Consider the following 20,215-nt stretch of genomic DNA (forward strand, 5'->3'; position numbering starts at 1 on the left):
GATCATTTTTTTAAAATCTAAAACTATTCAGAAGCAAGATTACCTCTTTATTTTGAGTTGATTTCATCCACAGTTTTAAAATTCACAGTAATTGTTGAGATGACTATAATGTTTATAAAAGTTATAGTAGTAGAAATACTAAATATAAGGAGCTCACAAGTTTGTGGAAAGTGTATGAATTATGGGAGAAGAAACTTTAGTTACTTGTTATTCGTAAGTGGAATAAGGCCATTCTTAGCATATTAAGAATATAATTTCCTTGGGGCGCCTGGGTGGCTCAGTGGTTGAGCATCTGCCTTTGGCTCAGGTCGTGATCCCGGAGTCCTAGGATGGAGTCCAGCATCAGGCTCTGCACGGGGAACCAGCCTCTCTTTCTGCCTATGTCTCTGCCTCTCTCTCTGTGTCTGTCGTGAATAAATAAATAAAATCTTTTTTAAAAAAATATAATTTACTGAATCCAGGTCATCAGTAAGACTTAAAGTTGTAATTTTGATCACTGAGTCTGCTTAACCAGTTTCTTTGTTGCCATGCATAAAAAATTTAGATCCTAGGATCTTTCTCAGTCTCTGCTTCTATTGTAAGGGGCACGCAAATAAGGGATTAAGGTAGAAAAAAAAAGCCTGAGAACTTTTAGATATTTTATGCAGACTTTGTAAGTTAAAACAATTTTTTAAAAGATTTTATTTATTTATTCATAAGAGACATAGAGAGAGAGAGAAGCAGAGACATAGACAGAGGGAGAAGCAGGCTTCCCCATGGGGAGCCTAATGTGGGACTCAATCCCAGGACCTGGGATCACACCCTGAGCCAAAGGCAGATGCTGAACCACTGAGCTACATAGGCATCCCTAGACTTTATAAATTTAAAACAAAAAAAAAATTTTTTTAAAGATTTATTTATTTATTTATGATAGACATAGAGGCAGAGACACAGACAGAGGGAGAAGCAGGCTCCATTCCAGGAGCCCAACGTCGGACTCGATCCCAGGACTCCAGGATCGTGCCCTGAGCCAGAGGCAGGCGCTAAACCACTGAGCCACCCAGGGATCCCCTAAAACAAAATTTTTATGTTGAATCATTATAGTATCACATTTCATTTAATTAATAAATTGAGTGCCTATTTTCTGCTGAGAATCTGTACTGAGGTTCTGGATATATAGGAATAAATGAACAGACAGTTTTCCTTTTTTTTCATAGAGTTTATTGTCTGATGTGGGAGGCATGGATTAAACAAATGCAGTATGACATTTAATAAACAAATATGTTGCTGAAAAAACAATACATGATGCTAGAAGCCTAAGGTTACAACCATTTCTCTTCCATTTTGTTCTGCATTATTAACAAGTTTAATTGTTGGTGTTGTGATATGAAATTTTCCAGATCATTTAGTGATGTAATCTGGCTAAATTCCTAAATGGAATTTGAAACACTAAAATGAATACTTGAACCTGTCAAATTGTCCTATTTCACTGTTACTTCTGCATCTTTTTAGCCAGATTTAAGTAAATGGGTATTATATTTTTCTACATGATAATTTTTTTACTGAGCTTCTCTTCCTTTGAAATAGATTGATGAAAACAACTAATGTAAGTTCTGCCAACTCCTTCCTCTTCCAAAAGGAACCATAGAAAAAATACTGACATGGTTATTAACCTTTTGTCTGATCTCCAGTTGACCAGGGCTCCTGACAGTGAACAGTATTTTCCAAGTCTGCTAACGATGTAATAATCTATAAACACACATTGTTTCATGGTATAGAAACAGCATGTTGATAAATAAGAATTTCCCTCACTCTTCTCCCCAAAGAGAGAGAGACATAAAGACATACTCATACATAGCCTATAATCAGAGTCTTTAAACAAGTGAATCTTCCCTACTCAGGCTCTGTAGTCAAACCATCACATTTTTTCCCCACATGGTGGGAGGAATGGGGTGATTGCAGCCTTGTAGCTGCTCATTAAGGTGATGACTTAATGTTAGCAGAAGGAGGAGGCAACATCTTTGAAAAGGAGTAGAACAAGGATCAAACTCTTCTCTTTATATTCTTAACTGAAAAGATTTAGGTTAATCTAATAATTGAGTTGTGATACATGCAGTAAACTTAAATTTGCAGGAGTTGGGGGTCTAAATTTTGTGGATAAGGCAGAAATAAAAAGTTTTCCTCAAAAAACCCTTGCAGAGGACACATTTAATCTCTCTCAGAAAGTAATAACCTAGCCAGTCCTTTCAAGACGTTGTCTTGTCTTCACCCTTGCTAAGTGTGTGCACATTTACTTTGATTTGTTGGAGACAGTAAGCGTGGAAGTAAAACAGTGTGGACTCCAGAGCAAGGTGGTCTGGGTTCCAATTTTGGCTGTGTTTACTAGTGGAGACCAAAGTGATAGAGAGGTGCCAGCTGTTAGTGTTACAGGCCGAAGGAATAAATTCAGAAGATCTTTGTATTGGTTTATTTCTGTATTTGTTTTAGGAAATTAAGATTCAGGATCTTTAGCTAAGTTAATGTTATTTTCCATTTGAAAAACATTTCCTCTAATTTTGAGGACATTGCTTTTTTTTAGTATTTCTAGTTGTTAGTGTTTAGGTTTTTGTTCTGATTTGTTTTTATAGCTTTTGTTCTCTGAAAGTTAATACAAAGATTAGCATAGTATCTCTGTATAATACCCTTGTAAAAAAAGATTTAAGAAAAATTACTTTAAAAAACTAATGTAAGTTAGCTTATATCATAGGATTTCTTTCACAACTAAATTAGAATTATAATGGATGTCTCAAATATTTCTTCTCATAGTTAATCCTGAAAGAAGTTGACTCATTATTGTATGTCGACACTGATATCCTTTTTTTACGGCCCGTCGATGATATTTGGTCTTTACTAAAGAAATTTAATTCCACACAAATTGCTGCAATGGCACCAGAACATGAAGAGCCTCGAATAGGATGGTATAATCGTTTTGCGAGACATCCATATTATGGAAAAACTGGAGTAAACTCTGGAGTTATGTTGATGAACATGACTAGAATGAGAAGGAAGTATTTCAAGGTAAGTCACTGATACAGGTAGTTGGTTAACGTTTCTCTATTTTCCTTCCATAAATTGTTTGGTTCTCAATTTAGCTTTGTTTTGGTAAGAACTAGATTAGTCTATTTAGAATTTTTCCACTTATTTAGAATAATTGAGGAAAAGTATGTTTTTAATATTCTGCTTATTGGAGCATTATAGTAGATCAAGCCAGATGTCCTTATAATGAAGTACAATGTACAAAGTAGTGAGCATCATCTTTCTAGATTGTTATTCTAGGTATTAGTTGTCATTGTGTAGTTGTGCAACTGTAGAACATCCTGGGGGAACACAGAGATGTGAAAAGCTTAAGACTGTCTGGACCTGTTGGCCTGGTTCAAGGCTCTGTGACCTTTAGTAAGTTTTGAATATCTCTGGGCTTTAGTTTTCTCATCTGTGAGATGAGGATGGTAGATAACATTACCTGTATCATAGGACTTTTATAAGGATTGAATTAGAACAGTGGCTAACACATAAATGTGAGCTGTTTGAAGCTATTGGGAATTAACTTAAATTCCTGGGGCGCCTGGGTGGCTTAGTCAGTTAAGTGTCTGCCTTCATCTCTGGTCATGATTTCATGGACCTGGGATCCAGCCAGCCCTGTGTTGGGTTCCCTGCTCAGGGAGGAGCCGGCTTTTCCGTTTTCCTCTGCCTCTCTCTCCCACTTGGGTTCTCTTTCTCTCCCTCTCTCAAATAAATAAAATCTTTCAAAAAAAAATTCTTGCATGTTTCTTATCTTGCAAATTGTGGGTCAATGGAAGAATCAGGCTGTTTAGATTCTGTGTGCATTCTGAATGGAGGAGTATGCTGTATTGTTTACCAATTTGATGTTGATGAGTTTTGTTTCATTGTAGTTTGTAGACACTAGAGTCAAACTGTCTTTATGTTTAACCTTTCCACCTGTGCATTTATTTAACCACTAGCCACTTAACTTTAAATGTCAGTTCTCTCAACTGAAAAATAGATGATGAATGGACTTACATAGGTTGTCAGTTTAAAGGAGATCTGTTTAAAATACTTAGTACATCTTTTCAACAAATGATGCTGGGAAAACTGGACCACTTTCTCATACCATACACAAAAATAAACTCAAAATGGATTAAAGTCCTAAATGTGAGACCTGAAACCATAAAAATCCTAGAGGAGAGCACAAGCAGTAATTTCTCTGACATCAGCTGTAACAGCATTTTTCTAGATAAGTCTCCTGAGGCAAGGAAAACATAAGCAGAAATAAACTCTTGAGACTATATCAAAATAAAAACCTGCGCAGCAAAGGAAACCATTAACAAAACTAAAAGACAACCTACTGAATGGAAGAAGATACTTGCCAATGACATATACGATAAAGTTAGTATCCAAAATATATACTTAATGCAACTCAACATCTAAAAAACAATTCAATTAAAAATTATGGGCAGAAAACATGGACAGACATTGTTCCAAAGTAGATATTCAGATGGCCAACAGACACATGAAAAGATGTTCAGCATCACTCATTGTCAGGGAAATGCAAATCTAAGCAACAAAGATACCACTTCATACCTGTCTGAATGGCTAAAATCAACAACACAAAAAACAAGTGTTGGTGAGAATATGGAGAAAAAGGAATCCTTATATATTGTTGATGGGAATGCATACTGGTGCAGCCACTATGGAAAACAGGATGAAGTTCCCCCAATGAATGGATAAAGAAGACATGGTGTGTATGTGTACATGTATACACACAGTGAAATATTAGTCATAAAAAGGAATGGAACCGTGTCATTTGCAGTAACATGGGTGGATCTAGAGAGTATAATGCTAAGTGAAATAAGTCAGAGAAAGACAAATACTATATGATTTCACTTATTTCTAAGTGAAATAACCAGGAACCCAGTTATTTTTATATATTTGCATATTTCTGGAATTTAAGAAACAACAAAGAAAAAAAAAAACCAAGAAACAGACTCTTAACTATAGAGAATAAACTGATGGTTATCAGAGGGGTGGTGGGTGGAAGGATGGGTGAAATAGGTGATGGGTATTAAAAAGTACACTTCCCATGATGAGCACTGGGTAATGTATAGAATTGTTGAATCACTATATTTAATACTTGAAACTAATACAACATTGTACGGTATAATATTATACTGGAATTAAAATATAAAATATAAAGTGCTTCATGCAGAGCATGACACATAGTAAGCACTTAAATATTAGCTAAAAACAGTGATTTCTGAAACACTTATATAGACTTGCTGTTTATCCCTCTACATCTAGTTAGGGCCATATTGAACATTAAGGGATATTACATCTTCTGTGATATGAGAATACATGTTTGTATGTGTGTATGTATGGATACATATTTGTCAGATATTTTTCTTATGGCTTCTGGTAGACCAGACTTTACACCATTATTTATTCTTTTTGTGTGTCTCATTTAAATCTTGACCTCATTTAGAGCTGTTTCCTTGGCTTATCTTTGGGGTAGGCAACACTACTATTTGCAGCCATGCCCACGCATTGACATTTGTCTTAGGATTGTTTGTACTCATCATTCTTACTTTCTGTAGATCTAGTAAACCTAGTTTTTTGTTTTTTGTTTTTTAGCCTTCTCATATTCTGAACCTTTTTGAAATCTTGATTTAATTTTAATTTTGTCTCCTACAGTTGAATGCATTAATGAGGTTAGTGTAATCTGAGCTCTTGCTTAACAGTAAGCATTTCTTTAACTATCCAATTTGTTAATATAACTTGAGGTTTAAAATTTCATGTACCATAAAGTTCTACTAAATAAAACAGGCATAATACCATGAATTCTTCCTTTTCTGTTTGTTAGTCTATGCACAGTAATATTATACCAGAAGATGGTGCTGTAAGATTACTTGCTAAGGAATAATGTTACTTCTCAGTAACTCTTCATTCGAAATTCATAGAATTATGAGAAGTTTACTGTTGCAGAGAATCTTAGAGATAATTTAGTAACACTAAATAACAATAGTAACACTATATTGTTTTATAAACATTTCAAAATTACAACTCTCATTCAAATCTATGATTATCTTTTATTATTTAAATGTCACTCTTAAAAAGTCATTCTTAAATACTTCAACAGTTTGTCCCCTCCTTTTTTTTTTTTTTACTTTTTTTGGTCATGGCATGTTTCTTAAATCAACTAGAGACCTAGATATGAGAGTTGAAATCATTTCCAAACTTTTCAAACTTCTGTTTTCATCTGTGTATGATAGATTTAATGAAGAAGACTGTGAGAGGCATGGTTATACATTAATTCAGAGGTGCAGTTTACTTCACACCTACTATCCCTGTATTCCAAACAATCCTGTCCTTGCCCAGTGGGAACAACACAGATTTGCTTTGTTTTCAAATATTACTATATTTATGATTGCTGAAATGTTTCTATGAAATTTAGTTTTGATTCCTTTTTTCATATGTATGTTTTTGTTTTTCCTGATTGTTTTCCAGACTATAGCAAACATTGCCTTGTTTTTTTCCTACTAATGCAACAGTTTCTGGCTCTAGTGGTATAACTGTTACGTATAGTAACTTTCTAAACTGCTTCCTACACATCTGTGAATGTTGCCCCATGGTTCCTATTTCATAAAAAGCTGTAAGACTACCCATTTAAGAGAATGGCCATATTTTAAATTCTTAATTTGCTTTGTTGTCACCCAGTCCCTACCATTCATGACAGTTCATTTCCAACCTGATGTATTATATATATATATATATCTGAAATATATATATATATAAAACCAAAATTGTAAAAATTCTACTTTTTTGTTGTTTCCCATTATGCTTGGTAGATAATCCTATAGTAGTGGTTAAACTATTGCTTTGTATTTTGTTACGATTGTATTTGCAGTGTTGAATCCCTATTAGGTTATTTCTTAACCGTTTTCTATTTATTAGGGGAAACCAAAGACTGTAAATAAGGCATCTTTAATTTTTTTTAAGTTTTTATTTACTTTTTAAGTTATCTCTACACTAAACGTGGGCTCAAACCCACAACCCTGAGATCAAGAGTCACATGGTCTACTGATTAAACCAGCCAGGCACCCTAAATAAGGTATCTTGAGAATCTTTTTCTTGTATGTTTACTGCACCCTGTTCACATCCTGCCATATATTACTTTGTAAAGTAAGTTTTGTCTGTTTTCTCCACCTGCTGAGGGCAGGGTGTATATTATTGGGAATATTTAGAATGGGGTATGACATAAATAGCAACTTAATAGATAATTACTGGCAGAGGATAGATGAAAGTTTTAGAAACTGGACCATAGTATGTTATTATTTTTTTAAAGATTTTATGTATTTATTCATGAGAGACACACACACACACAGAGAAGCAGAGACACAGGAAGAGAGAGAAGCAGGCTCCACACAGGGAGCCCGATGTAGGACTCTATCCTGGGTCTCCAGGATCAGGCCCTGGGCTGAAGGTGGCGCTAAACCGCTGAGCCACCCGGGCTGCCCCATTAGTGCATTATTAAAAGGTATTGGAAAAGAGAACATTTCCATGTCCATGAAGTAGACATGATGGTTATTTTTATATATTTGCAAAATGTATGTGGTGGAGGACTTTTATAACTTATAAGAACAGTATCCATGAGCATCTTACTAACAGATATTGAACTTTTCAGAGATAGTTAACTAATCTTTGGGAATTGATGAATTCCCAGTTTCTAGCATTGTTGGAACATGCTACAAATAGCCATTTATATTTATGTATAAGCTAGACTGATAATGATAATAAATATTTGTTTTCAAAAGCATACATTATTCTAAAATGAAATCAACTGATTTTATTTTTTTTTGAAATTAACAGATTTTAATATATGTAAATTTCGCTAAGATTAGTAAATTAGAACTACATTTTTCTTTTTAAAAATTACAAAACAAGGGACACCTGGCTGGCTCAGTCAGGGGAGCATGTGGCTCTTGATCTTGGGGTTGTGAGTTTGAGCCCCATGTTGAGTGTAGAGATTACTTAAATAAACTTTAAAAATTTTTTAAATTGCAAAACAAAACCAGGCTCATAAAAATTTGTATGTAGAATTGTATGTAGAATAAAAAGAAAAGCCTCCCCTTGCATACCATGCTTCCCAGTTTCGTTTCTTTGTCCATATAATGTTATAAATTTTGCTAATATTTTTCAGACCCATTAAAAATGTATTTTGAAACAGATATACATGTACATAAGCACTTCCATATAAAGTCCTTTTAATACATCTTCCATTTGCTTTTTTTACTTAGTAAATATATAACTGATCTTTATGTCAGTACATAGACTATCACATTTTTAATGTGTGTATGAGATAACTGAGAATGAATGATTTGGTTTTATTGTTTGTATGTAGTAATATGAGTATATAGTTATATGGCTGAAAATATCTCATATTTTAACTTATACTTTCTTGACTATACTACCAGTGTGGAAAATTATATTTTCATTTACTTTTTGGCCATTTCTGTTTCCTCCTTTGTGAATGACTATTTGTCTATCCCCCTTGACCATTTCTCTACTTTAAAAACATTTTCTATAATCTGAACTTTTATGTGTAATGCCTCTTTTCTTTATTTTTTTTTATTTACTTATTTTTTTTAATGATAGTTACAGAGAGAGAGAGAGAGAGAGAGAGAGAGAGGCAGAGACACAGGCAGAGGGAGAAGCAGGCTCCATGCATCGGGAGCCTGACATGGGATTCGATCCCGGGTCTCCAGGATCGCGCCCTGGACCAAAGGCAGGTGCCAAACCGCTGCGCCACCCAGGGGTCCCATGCCTCTTTAAACAAAAAAAAAGATTTTATTTATTTATTCATGAGAGACACACAGAGAGGCAGAGATAAAGGCAGAGAGAGAAGCAGGCTCCATGCAGGGAGCCCCACATGGGACTTGATCCTGGGACAAAGGCAGGCGCCAAACCACTGAGTCACCCAGGCGTCCCGCCCCTTTTCTTTAAAAAAAATTTTTTTTAACTTAAATTAAAAGGTAACATACTGTGTATTATTAGTTTCTGAGGTAGAATTTAGTGATTTATCAGTTGCATATAACACCCAGTGCTCATCATATTAGGTGCCCTCCTTCATGCCCATCATGCAGTTACCTCCTCACCCACCCTCCCCTCCAGAAACCCTCAGTTTGTTCCTTATAGTTGAGAGTCTCTTATGGTTTTCCTCCCACTCTGTTTTTATTTTATGTTTCTTTCCCTTCCCCTATGTTCATCTTTTTCTTAAATTTCTCCTATAAGCGAAATCATATGGTATTTGACTGACTTATTTTGCTTAGCATAATACCCTTTAGTTCCATCCACCGTGTTGCAAATGGCAGGAGTAATATTCCATCATATATGCACATGTGTGAGTACACACACACACATAGCCAATAGCTTTGGATATTGTGGACATTGCTGCTACAAACATTGGAGTACATGTGCCCCTTTGAATCCTTTGGGTGAATACCTAGTAGTGCAGTTACTGGGTCATAGGTAATTCTACTTTTAACTTTGAGGAACCTCCATACTGTTTTCCAGAGGGGCTGCACCAGTTTGCATTTCCACCAACAGGGTAAGAGGGTTCCCTTTTCTTCACATCCTTGCCAACACCTTGTTTCCTGAGTTAATTATAGCCATTTGACAGGTGTGAGGTGGTATCTCATTGTGGTTTTGATTCATATTTCCTTGATGAGTGATGTTGAACATCTTTTCATCTATCTGTTAGCCATTTGTGTGTCTTCTTTGGAGAAATATCTGTTTATGTCTCTGCCCATATGTTGACTGGCTTATCTGTTTTTTGCATGTTGGGTTTGATAAGTTCTTTATAGATTTTGGATGTGAGCCCTTTATCTGATAATATCATTTGTGAATATCTTCTCCCATTCCATAGGTTGGCTTTTAGTTTTGCTGATTGTTTCCTTTGTTGTGCAGAATGCTTTTTCAATCCTGATGAAGTCCCAGTGGTTCATTTTTGCTTTTGTTTCCCTTGCCCCTGGAGACAATGCCTAGCAGGAAGTTGCTGCAGCTGAGGTCAGAGAGTTCTCCTCTGTTTTCCTCTAGGATTTTGATGGATTCCTAGCTCACATTTAGGTCTTTGATCCATTTTGAATTTATTTTTGTGTATGGTGCAAGAAAGTGGTCCAGTTTCATTCTTCTTACATGTGGCTGTCCAGTTTTCCCAGCACCATTTATTGAAGAGACTGTTTTTTTTCCATTGAATTCTTTCCTATTGTGTTGAAGATTAGTTGAGCATAGAGTTGAGGGTCCATTTCTGGGTTCTCTATTCTGTTCCATTGATCTATGTGTCTTTTTTTTTGTGCCAGTACCATACTGTCTTGATGATTACAGTTTTGTAGTACAGCTTGGAGTCTGGAATCGTGATGCCTCCAGCTTTGCTTTATTTCTCAACATTCCTTTGGCTGTTCAGGATCTTTTGTGGTTTCATACAAATTTTAGAATTGTGTCTTGTATCTTCCAGTTCTGCAAAAAATGATGGTGGTATTTTGGTAGGTATTGCATTGAATGTGTAGGTTGCTTTGGGTAGTATAGACTTTTATTTTTAAAGAAATTTATTTATTTATTTATTTTAGATTTATTTATTCATGAGAGACACACAGAGATAGGCAGAGACATAGGCAGAAGACATAGGCTTCCTGTGAGGAGCCTGATGTGGGACTCAATTCCAGGATCCCTGGATCACAACCTGAGCCAAAGACAGATGCTTAACCACTGAGCTGCCCAGGTCGCCCCCCCCCCCCCCCCACCTTTTTTTAAAAATAGATCACAAGCAAGGGGAGCAGCAGGCAGAGGGAAGGGGAGAAACAGGTTTCCCCTGAGCAGGAAACCTGATGCGGGGCCTGATCCCAGGACCCTGGGATCATAACCTGAGCTGAAGGCAGATGCTTAAATGAGCCACCCAGGTACCCCAGTATATGGACATTTTAACAATATTTGTCCATGAACATGGAATGTTTTTCCATTTCTTTAAGTCTTCCTCAATTTCTTTCATCAGTGTCCTATAGTTTTTGGAATACAGATCTTTCATCTCTTTGGTTAGGTTTATTCCTGTGTATCTTACGGGTTTTGGTACAATTGTAAACAGGATTGAGTTCTTGATTTTTCTTTCTGCTATTTCATTGTTAGTGTATAGAAATGCAACAGACTTCTGTGCGTTAATTTTATATCCCATGACTTTGCTGAATTCCTCCATCACTTCTAGCAGTTTTTTGGTGTAATCTTTTGAATTTTCTACACAGACTATCATGTCATCTCTGAAGAGTGAAAGTTTGACTTTTTTTGTAATGGCTCTTTTCTAGACTCATTTCTTAAGATTTTTCATTGGTTGTCTTGGATATTCTAGGTTATATAATTAGCATATAATACTAGTGTTATTGCTTCTTGTCCAATTTTTTGGTAGTAGGACTTTTTCTTTAACTTATAAAGGTGATTTTTCTCTCTTTGATTTTTTTTCCCCAAGACTGTACTAGACCTTGTAATTTTATCTTTCATTGATACTTTTCTTTGAATAGGTATACTTCTTTTATATATTTATATATTTGAATGGAATGAGTCCAGTGAAAATCTGAACATGGCACGGGACAACGGGTCTGCCAGCTCTGTCTATGGAATATGTTGCTAGTCTTTGTCCTTGTACAATTCAGTTGCCTTTTCAGATTCTGAGAACATTTAGTTAACATGCTAATAGACTTATTTCAGAGTTGTCTGTTCTAAAGTATTTTCTTACTATTTCCTTAAGTAAAACTTCTTTCAGTCATTTTCCAGATTGTTTTGGGGGAATTTCTGATTATTTTATAATTACTGTGTTTACTGTGTTCTGAGAAACTTCACACAAGGGTAATACAATTATAGCAGATAATACTTAGTTTAAATATATATAGCTTTTTCCCCTAGGAACTCTGACTTGTCTTTCTTAAAGGATAGGTTGTTTATACCCCCATTATGTTTATTATATATCCTAGAATAGCTTATAACAATGTCTTTCATTGTATATGAAGGATCAATTTTGTTTTTTAAATCTACAGTTTTTCATGAGTCAATACTTTGTAAAAAGGAGTATGTAAGTTACTAGAAAAATATTAGATAGTCTGTTGAGTTGCTATAAAGGTTTCCCAATATTACTCTTGATTTGTGTACGTAATATTGTGAAGGATTTAAAAAAATTCACTGATATGCAGACTGCACTTTGAGGAATATTGAGTTAAATCTAAAGTACTTAAAAGAGTCAAATGGATTGAAAAGTCTTAGTATTCAGGTCCACAACTTCTCACCCACATTCATAAGATCCAGAGCCCTCTTTCAACTCTGTTGTTTCTTTGGGTATTTGATTTTGTGTTTTAAAATAATGAGCTCTGAGGACAACCCTCTCAGGTCTTCTCCCTCTTTGGGAGCGTTGTGCTATTTCCAATAAACTTTGCTTTGCTGCCCACAAAAACAAAACAACACTCCCCCTCCCCAAAACCAGTGAGCTGTGAGAGGCTTTATAGAGGCTGAAAAGGCATCTGATGAATTTCACTATCTGTTTTTGATTTATCAGTTTCAAATCAAGCTCTTCGAAATGTCAGTTATAAAAGATTAGCAAATCAGTCTAAGAATTATAGTGATCCTGGTAACAGTAATAGCTAACACTGAATATGTGCCATGTGCCAAGTACTGTCCAAATGTATTTTTTTTATATGTTAAAAGTTGAACCCACAACAACTCTCTGACAGACATAGGCACCCAAACTGTCTGCATTTTAGGATGAGGTCAAAGTCACAATACTTTAAAAAATCACCTGCTTTCTGTTTCCCATTCTTTTCTGACTTATTAATTTTATCAATTCTGCATACAGCTTCAGATATAACTTCTTTTATTATCATCCCTACTCCCATATGGACAGCCCTAGTCACATTCAGGTTTACATAAGAGTCACTTGGTTTTATAACAGAAGAAGTTTGCATTTCTTCTTGCTCTGCAATGCTAAGGGAAAAATGGGGAACTGTCATTTTGCTGTCATATTAACCATGAAAGCCTGAGGATCTTCTTAATGTATTTACCAACAGAATGACATGACAACTGTACGGCTGCGATGGGGAGATATGCTTATGCCATTGCTTAAAAAATACAAACTAAACATCACATGGGGGGATCAAGATCTGTTGAATATCATCTTTTTTCATAATCCAGGTAATCATTTAAATTCCTTTTATTCTTTGCATTTGTAAAAAAAATCGTTGATAATATATAGTCAAAATGAAGAAATGCATTTATTTTGTCTTATATTAATGATTATCACTGTTTATGTTTAAGACAGAGTAAAACTTTTCATTTTTTAATTTTTAAACTTTTCTTAATACTATTTTTGCAGAAAGGGATCTAAATGTCAAATGTATTTTTCACTATTTTAAATCTTTTCCTGTAAGAGCTGTTTTTTAAACTGAAAGTTTTACAGAATGTTAATTCTGTAGAATTAGGGTTATTTGCTTCATTATTTTATTTTCTTCACATAGAAAGCCTTTTCGTTTTTCCATGTCAATGGAATTATCGACCAGATCATTGTATATATGGAAGCAATTGCCAGGAAGCAGAAGAAGAAGGAATCTTTATTCTTCACGGGAACAGAGGTGTTTACCATGATGATAAGCAACCAGCATTTAGAGCTATTTATGAAGCACTGAGAAATGTAAGAATGTGTTTTTTTGTTTTTTTTTAACTTTTTATGTTGAAATTCTTACAAACTTAGAGAATTTGCAAGAATATACAAAGCAGTTCCATATCCTTTACTCATGTTCATTAATTATTAACATTTACTTCATTTGCTTTATCATTGTTTCTCTTCCAATATGGACATGTTTTATTCTGAACCATTTGAATGTAAGTTGCACACATCATGCTCTTTTGCTTCTTAAAGACTTCAGTGTGTTTTCACTAAGAACAGGGACATTGTCTTATTAACCACAGTATAGGTATCAAACTCAGGAAATGTAATATTGATATAATACTCTCCTGCGTCTTTATTCTATTTCGATGTAGAACAGTTTCTCAGCTTTTGTCTTTTATGATATTGATATTTTTGGAGAATAGAGGCTCTTTATCTTTTTTCTTATTAGAATGTTCTTCATATTGGCTTGTCTGATGTTTCCTTATGGTTAGGTTTGGGGTATCCCCACTATAAGCAAGGTGAGGTTCTCAGGGTATCACTTTCACAGTCAACCTTTGTCTACCTGCCTTTAATTGGTGATGCTGCTTTTGATCATTCACTCAAAATGTTCAATTTCTCCACTATGTAGTAGTTTTTCCTCTTCTAAGCAGTCTGTGGGGAGACTCTTTAAAATCTTGTAGATAGGGGGATCCCTGGGTGGCTCAGCGGTTTAGCGCTTGCCTTTGGCCCAGGGCATGATCCTGGAATCCCGAGATCCAGTCCCGTGTCGGGCTCCCAGCATGGAGCCTGCTTCTCCCTCTGCCTGTGTCTCTGCCTCTCTCTCTCTCTATCATGAATAAATTTAAAAAATTAAAAATAGAAATTAAAAAAAAAAGAAATAAAAAATAAAATCTTGTAAATATCCTCATCAAAATTTCCATGTTGCATTTAGCATCCATTATTAGTTCTTGTTTAAACCAGTCTTTACTATGGTAGTTGCAAATTGATGATTGTCCAGCCCTAGTTTTCCTTCTCTGTACAACTTGGCCATGAGGATTCTCCTGTAAGGAAGAGACATTCCCATTTGCCCATTTATTGGTAAGAAATCATTGATAGGTTTTTTTTTTTCCAGTTATTTATAATGCATTATTTATGTTTTTTTTCTTTTTTTAAGATTTTATTTATTCATTCATGAGAGACCCAGAAAGAGAGAGAGAGGCAGATACACAGGCAGAGGGAAAAGCAGGCTCCATGCAGGGAGACTTGACATGGGACTCGATCCCAGGTCTCCAGATCAGGCCCTGGACTGAAGGCGGCGTTAAACCACTGAGCCACCCGGGCTGCCCAGCATTATTTATGTTGATGACGAAGTTGTTTCCAATTTGGCCATTGGAGTCTCTTTTATTTTTATTTTTTATTTATTTATTTATTTATTTATTTATTTATTTATTTATTTATTTATTTATTTATTTATTTATTTATTTTTTGGAGTCTCTTTTATAAAACTCATGTTCTCATCTGACATATTCCCTTCGTTATTTTGAGTACCTCTTCATTTTCTTTTTCAACAAAATATGCTAGGCTCAAATTGTTTTACTTTCCTTGCCCTAGCCCTGAAATTAACTGTCAGAGGAGCTCTAGTTTCTTTTAGAGGGCTCTGAGTGCTAGTCATGCTTATTGCTACAAGGATGTCTTCACTTCTGAGCCCCTTCAGTGACAGAGCTAGGAAATATAAATACACAGTACACATACATATAAAAACAATCATGTACTTAGACTGATACCTCCAGTTCTATTCCCCCAAGGCTCTTCCTGCTTTCTCCTACTCTATTTCCATTTTTTATCTCCTTCCATAGTTAGAATCCAGACTTGTAACATGAAACACTTCTTCATTTGCATAATCCTACAGTACATTTAAAATAATTTCAGAAATGCACCAGGCTTTGGTAAAAACCAACCTACTAAAAAAGTTAAGGATTTGTTCCCGTTATCTACTCCTCCCCCTAAAAGGGCATGTACTTAATACTATGTTCAGCACTTGCTTGGATTTAGTTTTTTTTTTATCTTGCCTTTCAGTGTGGTTATTTTATTTACTTGAAATACAGTTGGGTTTATTTGCTTCAGTATGCTTTCAATTTTAAGGTTTTTTTCCTCTGTCTTTATTGATTCAACTTTATTTTGATATGCTAAATGTTAATACACCTCAGAAAGTGAAAACTATATATGGGTTTACTCAGAAATAACACTTTTCCCCCACTCCTTCTACCCCAAGTCCCCTACCCCATAGATTACCAATTTCATTGTTTTCTGGTTTGTCTTTCCTATTTAGGTGAACAGATATATGTATATTTTGTAATCCACGTTTTCTTACACAAAAGGTAGCAAGTTATTTGCTTTTTATTTTTTATTTTTTTTATTTTTATTTTTTTACTTAAAATAGTCTAAGAATTCATGCATGTATAAATCTCTTCCTCTTTTCTTAAAAATTTTATTTTATTTCTGGTACAGTTAACATACAGTTATATTGGTTTCAGGTTGCTAAGTAGTGATTCAACAATTCCATACATCCCATGCTCCCTTGCCTCTGGAGACATGTCTTGCCTCTGGAGACATGTCTAGCAAGAAGTTGCTGCAGCTGAGGTCAAAGAGGCTGCTGCCTCTGTTCTCTAGGATTTTGATGGATTCCTAGCTCACATTTAGGTCTTTGATCCATTTTGAATTTATTTTTGTGTATGGTGCAAGAAAGTGGTCCAGTTTCATTCTTCTACATGTGGCTGTCCAGTTTTCCCAGCACCATTTGTTGAAGAGACTGTCCTTTTTCCATTGAATATTCTTTCCTACTGTGTTGAAGATTAGTTGAGCGTAGAATTGAGGGTCCATTTCTGGGTTCTCTATTCTGTTCCATTGATCTGTGTGTCTGTTTTTGTGCCAGTACTATACTGTCTTGATGATTAGTTTTGTAGTACAGTTTGGAGTCTGGAATTGTGATGCCTCCAGCTTTGCTTTTTGTTTTCAACATTCCTTTGGCTGTTCAGGGTCTTTTGTGGTTCCATACAAATTTTAGGATTGTTCTAGCTCTGAAAAATGCCGGTGGTATTTTAATAGGGGTTGCATTAAATGATTGCTTTGGGTAGTATAGGCATTTTAACAACGTTTGTTATTCCAGTCCATGGGCCTGGAATGTTTTTCCATTCCTTCGTGTCTTCCTCTGTATCTTTCATCAATACCCTACAGTTTTCAGAGTACAGATATTTTCGCTCTCTGGTTAGGTTTATTCCTCGGTGCAGTTGTAAATGTTATTGATTCCTTCATTTCTTTTTCTGCTGTTTCATTATTGGTGCGTAGAAATGCAATAGATTCCCGTACCTTGATTTTATATCCTGTGACTTTGCTGACTTCATGTATCAGTTGTAGCAATTTTTTGGTGGAGTCTTTTGGGTTTTCTACATAGAGTATCTATGTTGTCTGCAAATAGTGAAAGTTTGACTTCTTCCTTGCCTCCTTGGATGCCTTTTATTTCTTTTTGTTGTCTGATTGCTGAGGCTAAGACTTCCAGCACTGTGTTAAATAGTAATGGTGAAAGTGGAAATCCCTGTCTTGTTCCTGACCATAGAGGGAAAGCTCCTGGCTTTCCCTCACTGAAGATGATATTAGCTATTAATCTTTTGTATATAGCCTTTAATATGTTGAGATATGTTCCATCTATCCCTACTTTGTTGAGAGGTTTTTTTGTTTTTTATTTTTTAAAAGATTTTATTTGTTTATTTATTTATTTGTTTTAAAGATAGTAAGTGTGGGGAGAGGAGCAGAGAAAGAGGGACAAGCAGGCTCCGCACCTGACACGGGGCTTGATCTTACAACCCTGAGATCAAAGATCTCAGATCTTACAACCTGAGCCAAAATCAAGTCAGATACCCAGCCGACTGAGCCAGGCACCCTGAGAGTTTTTATCAAGAATGGATGCTGTATTTTGTTAAATATTTTTTTCTGCATCTATTGAGAGGATCATATGATTCTTACACTTTTTTTTTATTAATGTGGTATATCGCGTTGATTGATATGTAAACATTGTATGACCATTACATCCCAGGATTAAATCCTGCTTGATTGTGGTGAGTGATTCTTTCAATGTACTATTGGATTTGATTTGCTAGCATCTTGTTGAGAATTTTTGCATCCATATTCATTAGAGGTATTGGCCTGTAACTCTCTGTTTTGGTGGGATTTTTGTCTGGTTTTGGAATCAAGGTAATGCTAGTCTCAGAAGGAGTTTGGAAATTTTCCATTTCTGTTTTTGGAACAATTTGAGAAGAATAGCTATTAATTCTTTAAATGTCTGGTAGAATTGCAAGGCCATCTGGCTCTGAATTTTTGTTTGTTGAGAGATTTTTGATAACTGATTCAATTTCTTTGGTGGTTATAGATCTGTTCAAATTTTCTATTTCTTCCTATTTCCGTTTTGGTAGTTTTTGTGTTTCTAGGAATTTATTCATTTCTTCCAGATTGCCCAATTTATTGGCATATAATTTTTCGTAATATTTTCTTATGCTTATTTATATATCTGTGGTGTTGGTTGTGCTCTCTCTTCTTTCTTTCATAATTTTATTTATTTGGATCTTTCTCTTTTTGATAAGTCTGGCTAGAGGTTTATCAGTTTTATTAATTCTTTCCAAGAACCAGTTCTTAGTTTTGTTGATCTGGTCTACTATTTTTTTTGTTTATTTCTGCTCTGTTTATTTATTTATTATTTCCCTTTCTCCTGGCTTTAGGCATTATTTACTGCTTCTTTTCTAGCTCCTCTAAGTGTCAGGTTAGGTTGTGTATTTGAGACTCCTTACTTCTTGAGGTAGGCCTGTATTGCAGTTTACTTCCCTCTTAGGACTTGTCTTTACTGCAACCCAACTGTTTTGGACTGTTATGTTTTCATTTACATTTGCTTCCATGTATTTTTTAAATTTCTTCTTCATTTCCTGGCTAACCCATTCATTCTTCAGTAGGCTGTTCTTTAACCTCCTAGTGTTTGTGGTCTTTCCATTTTTTTTTTTTTTTTTTGTGATTGACTTCAAGTTTCATAGCGTTGTAGTCTGAAAATATGCATGGAATGATCTTGATCTTTTTGTACTTGTTGAGGGCTATTTGTGACCCAGTATGTGGTCTATTCTGGAAAACGTTCAACATGCACTCAAAAAGAATGCCAATACCCATTTATTTAAGTCTATCTTTAACCCAAAGATTTGAGATACTATCATATACTAGAGCTCCATTTGCAATTTCTGAATTTTCTGTTTTGTTCCATCGATCTATCTGTGTACTAATGCCATACTATTTTAGTTATAAAGGTGTTGTACTATGTTTTAATAACTGGTACAGTTACTCCCATTTCAGAGCCTCCTATTAGTGTTTTCCTAGCTATTGTACATTTATTTTTTTTACATATATTAACTCATTTAACTACATAAAAAACTTTGTATTTTTATTGGGAGTGAATCAGTTTCTTGTATTGACTTAGGAGCTGCTGACATTTTGATGGTGTTGAGACGTTTGGTTGTTGAGACATCTTAAGAACATGGGCTATCTTTCCATTTGTGTCTTTTGGGAATGTTTGATAGATTTCTTAATTTAAACTTTGAAAATATGTTATGTTTATGCTTGGGTATTTTATCTTGTTGCCTTTGTAAATGGGGTTTCCTCTTTTTAGCATCTGCTTTATATTGAGTTTGAGAAAATTATGCTGCTCCTTTCCCACTTTTGCCCAAGATAGCTGTTCTTCTTTTGTATTTCCTTGTTCTTACCTTCCTTTTGTGTAGTTAAGGTGGGTTGACAAGGAGAGATGACTATGCTTTACATACCTCTAGTTTGATGCATGAACCAGGTATCCATGAATGTGTTGCGGACCAAAACTTAGGGCAAATCCAAATGAAGATTGGATTTATGATTTTGCTTAATGAGCTATATTCCTCATTGTCTATGCAGTTAATTCTTTGATACCTGGGGAGAAGTGTATGTGATCACATATCTCTCATGCAGATGGAGACTCTCATCCAGACTGCAGTGTTTTGCTAGACTGTGCCTAATCTTGTGTGGACATGAAGACTTAACATAAATAATAGGAGAGTGCTAGTTTGATTTAAGTATGGTAGTCAGGAGAAGAGCTGATTACCTCTATTTTATAGATTCTTGTTCTTTTTGTTGCTAATGACTGGTCTAGTACAGACTCATTAATAGGAATGAGGATGAAAATATTTAACTATAATACATTGTGGCAGAGACTCTACTAGAAGTGTAAGAGTATAAGAGCTTTGTTTGCCTTGAAAGGCCAGGGAAAGCCTTGCACCTCACTCAGAGGAAGCCTTTGAAGTATGCCTTGAATGAGGAAGAGTTTTCCAGGAGCAGGGTCTATCTGGACAGAGTACTGCCTGAGAAAAAGGCTGAGGGATTTTCAAAACAAAAAAGACTTTTTTCATGAAAAGTCTTGGAGAGTTCAGGTGTGGAGCTCCATGCCTGAGTTCATTTGTAGTAGAGTGCTAGGTA

General features: G+C 35.2%; 1 protein-coding gene across 2 annotated transcripts in view; it reads left to right on the plus strand.

Moving 5' to 3' along the window:
• Window positions 1-20,215, plus strand: part of GXYLT1 (glucoside xylosyltransferase 1) — a 54,886-nt gene that overhangs the window by 24,647 nt on the left and 10,024 nt on the right. For both annotated transcript variants that reach the window (XM_072765559.1, XM_072765560.1), the window contains 3 exons: window positions 2,785-3,036; window positions 13,107-13,230; window positions 13,554-13,726. In XM_072765559.1, coding sequence (XP_072621660.1) covers window positions 2,785-3,036; window positions 13,107-13,230; window positions 13,554-13,726 — 549 coding nt within the window. The remainder of the gene's footprint in view (window positions 1-2,784; window positions 3,037-13,106; window positions 13,231-13,553; window positions 13,727-20,215) is intronic.

Source organism: Vulpes vulpes, chromosome 8, assembly GCF_048418805.1.
Source record: "Vulpes vulpes isolate BD-2025 chromosome 8, VulVul3, whole genome shotgun sequence".
Lineage (NCBI taxonomy): Eukaryota > Metazoa > Chordata > Mammalia > Carnivora > Canidae > Vulpes > Vulpes vulpes.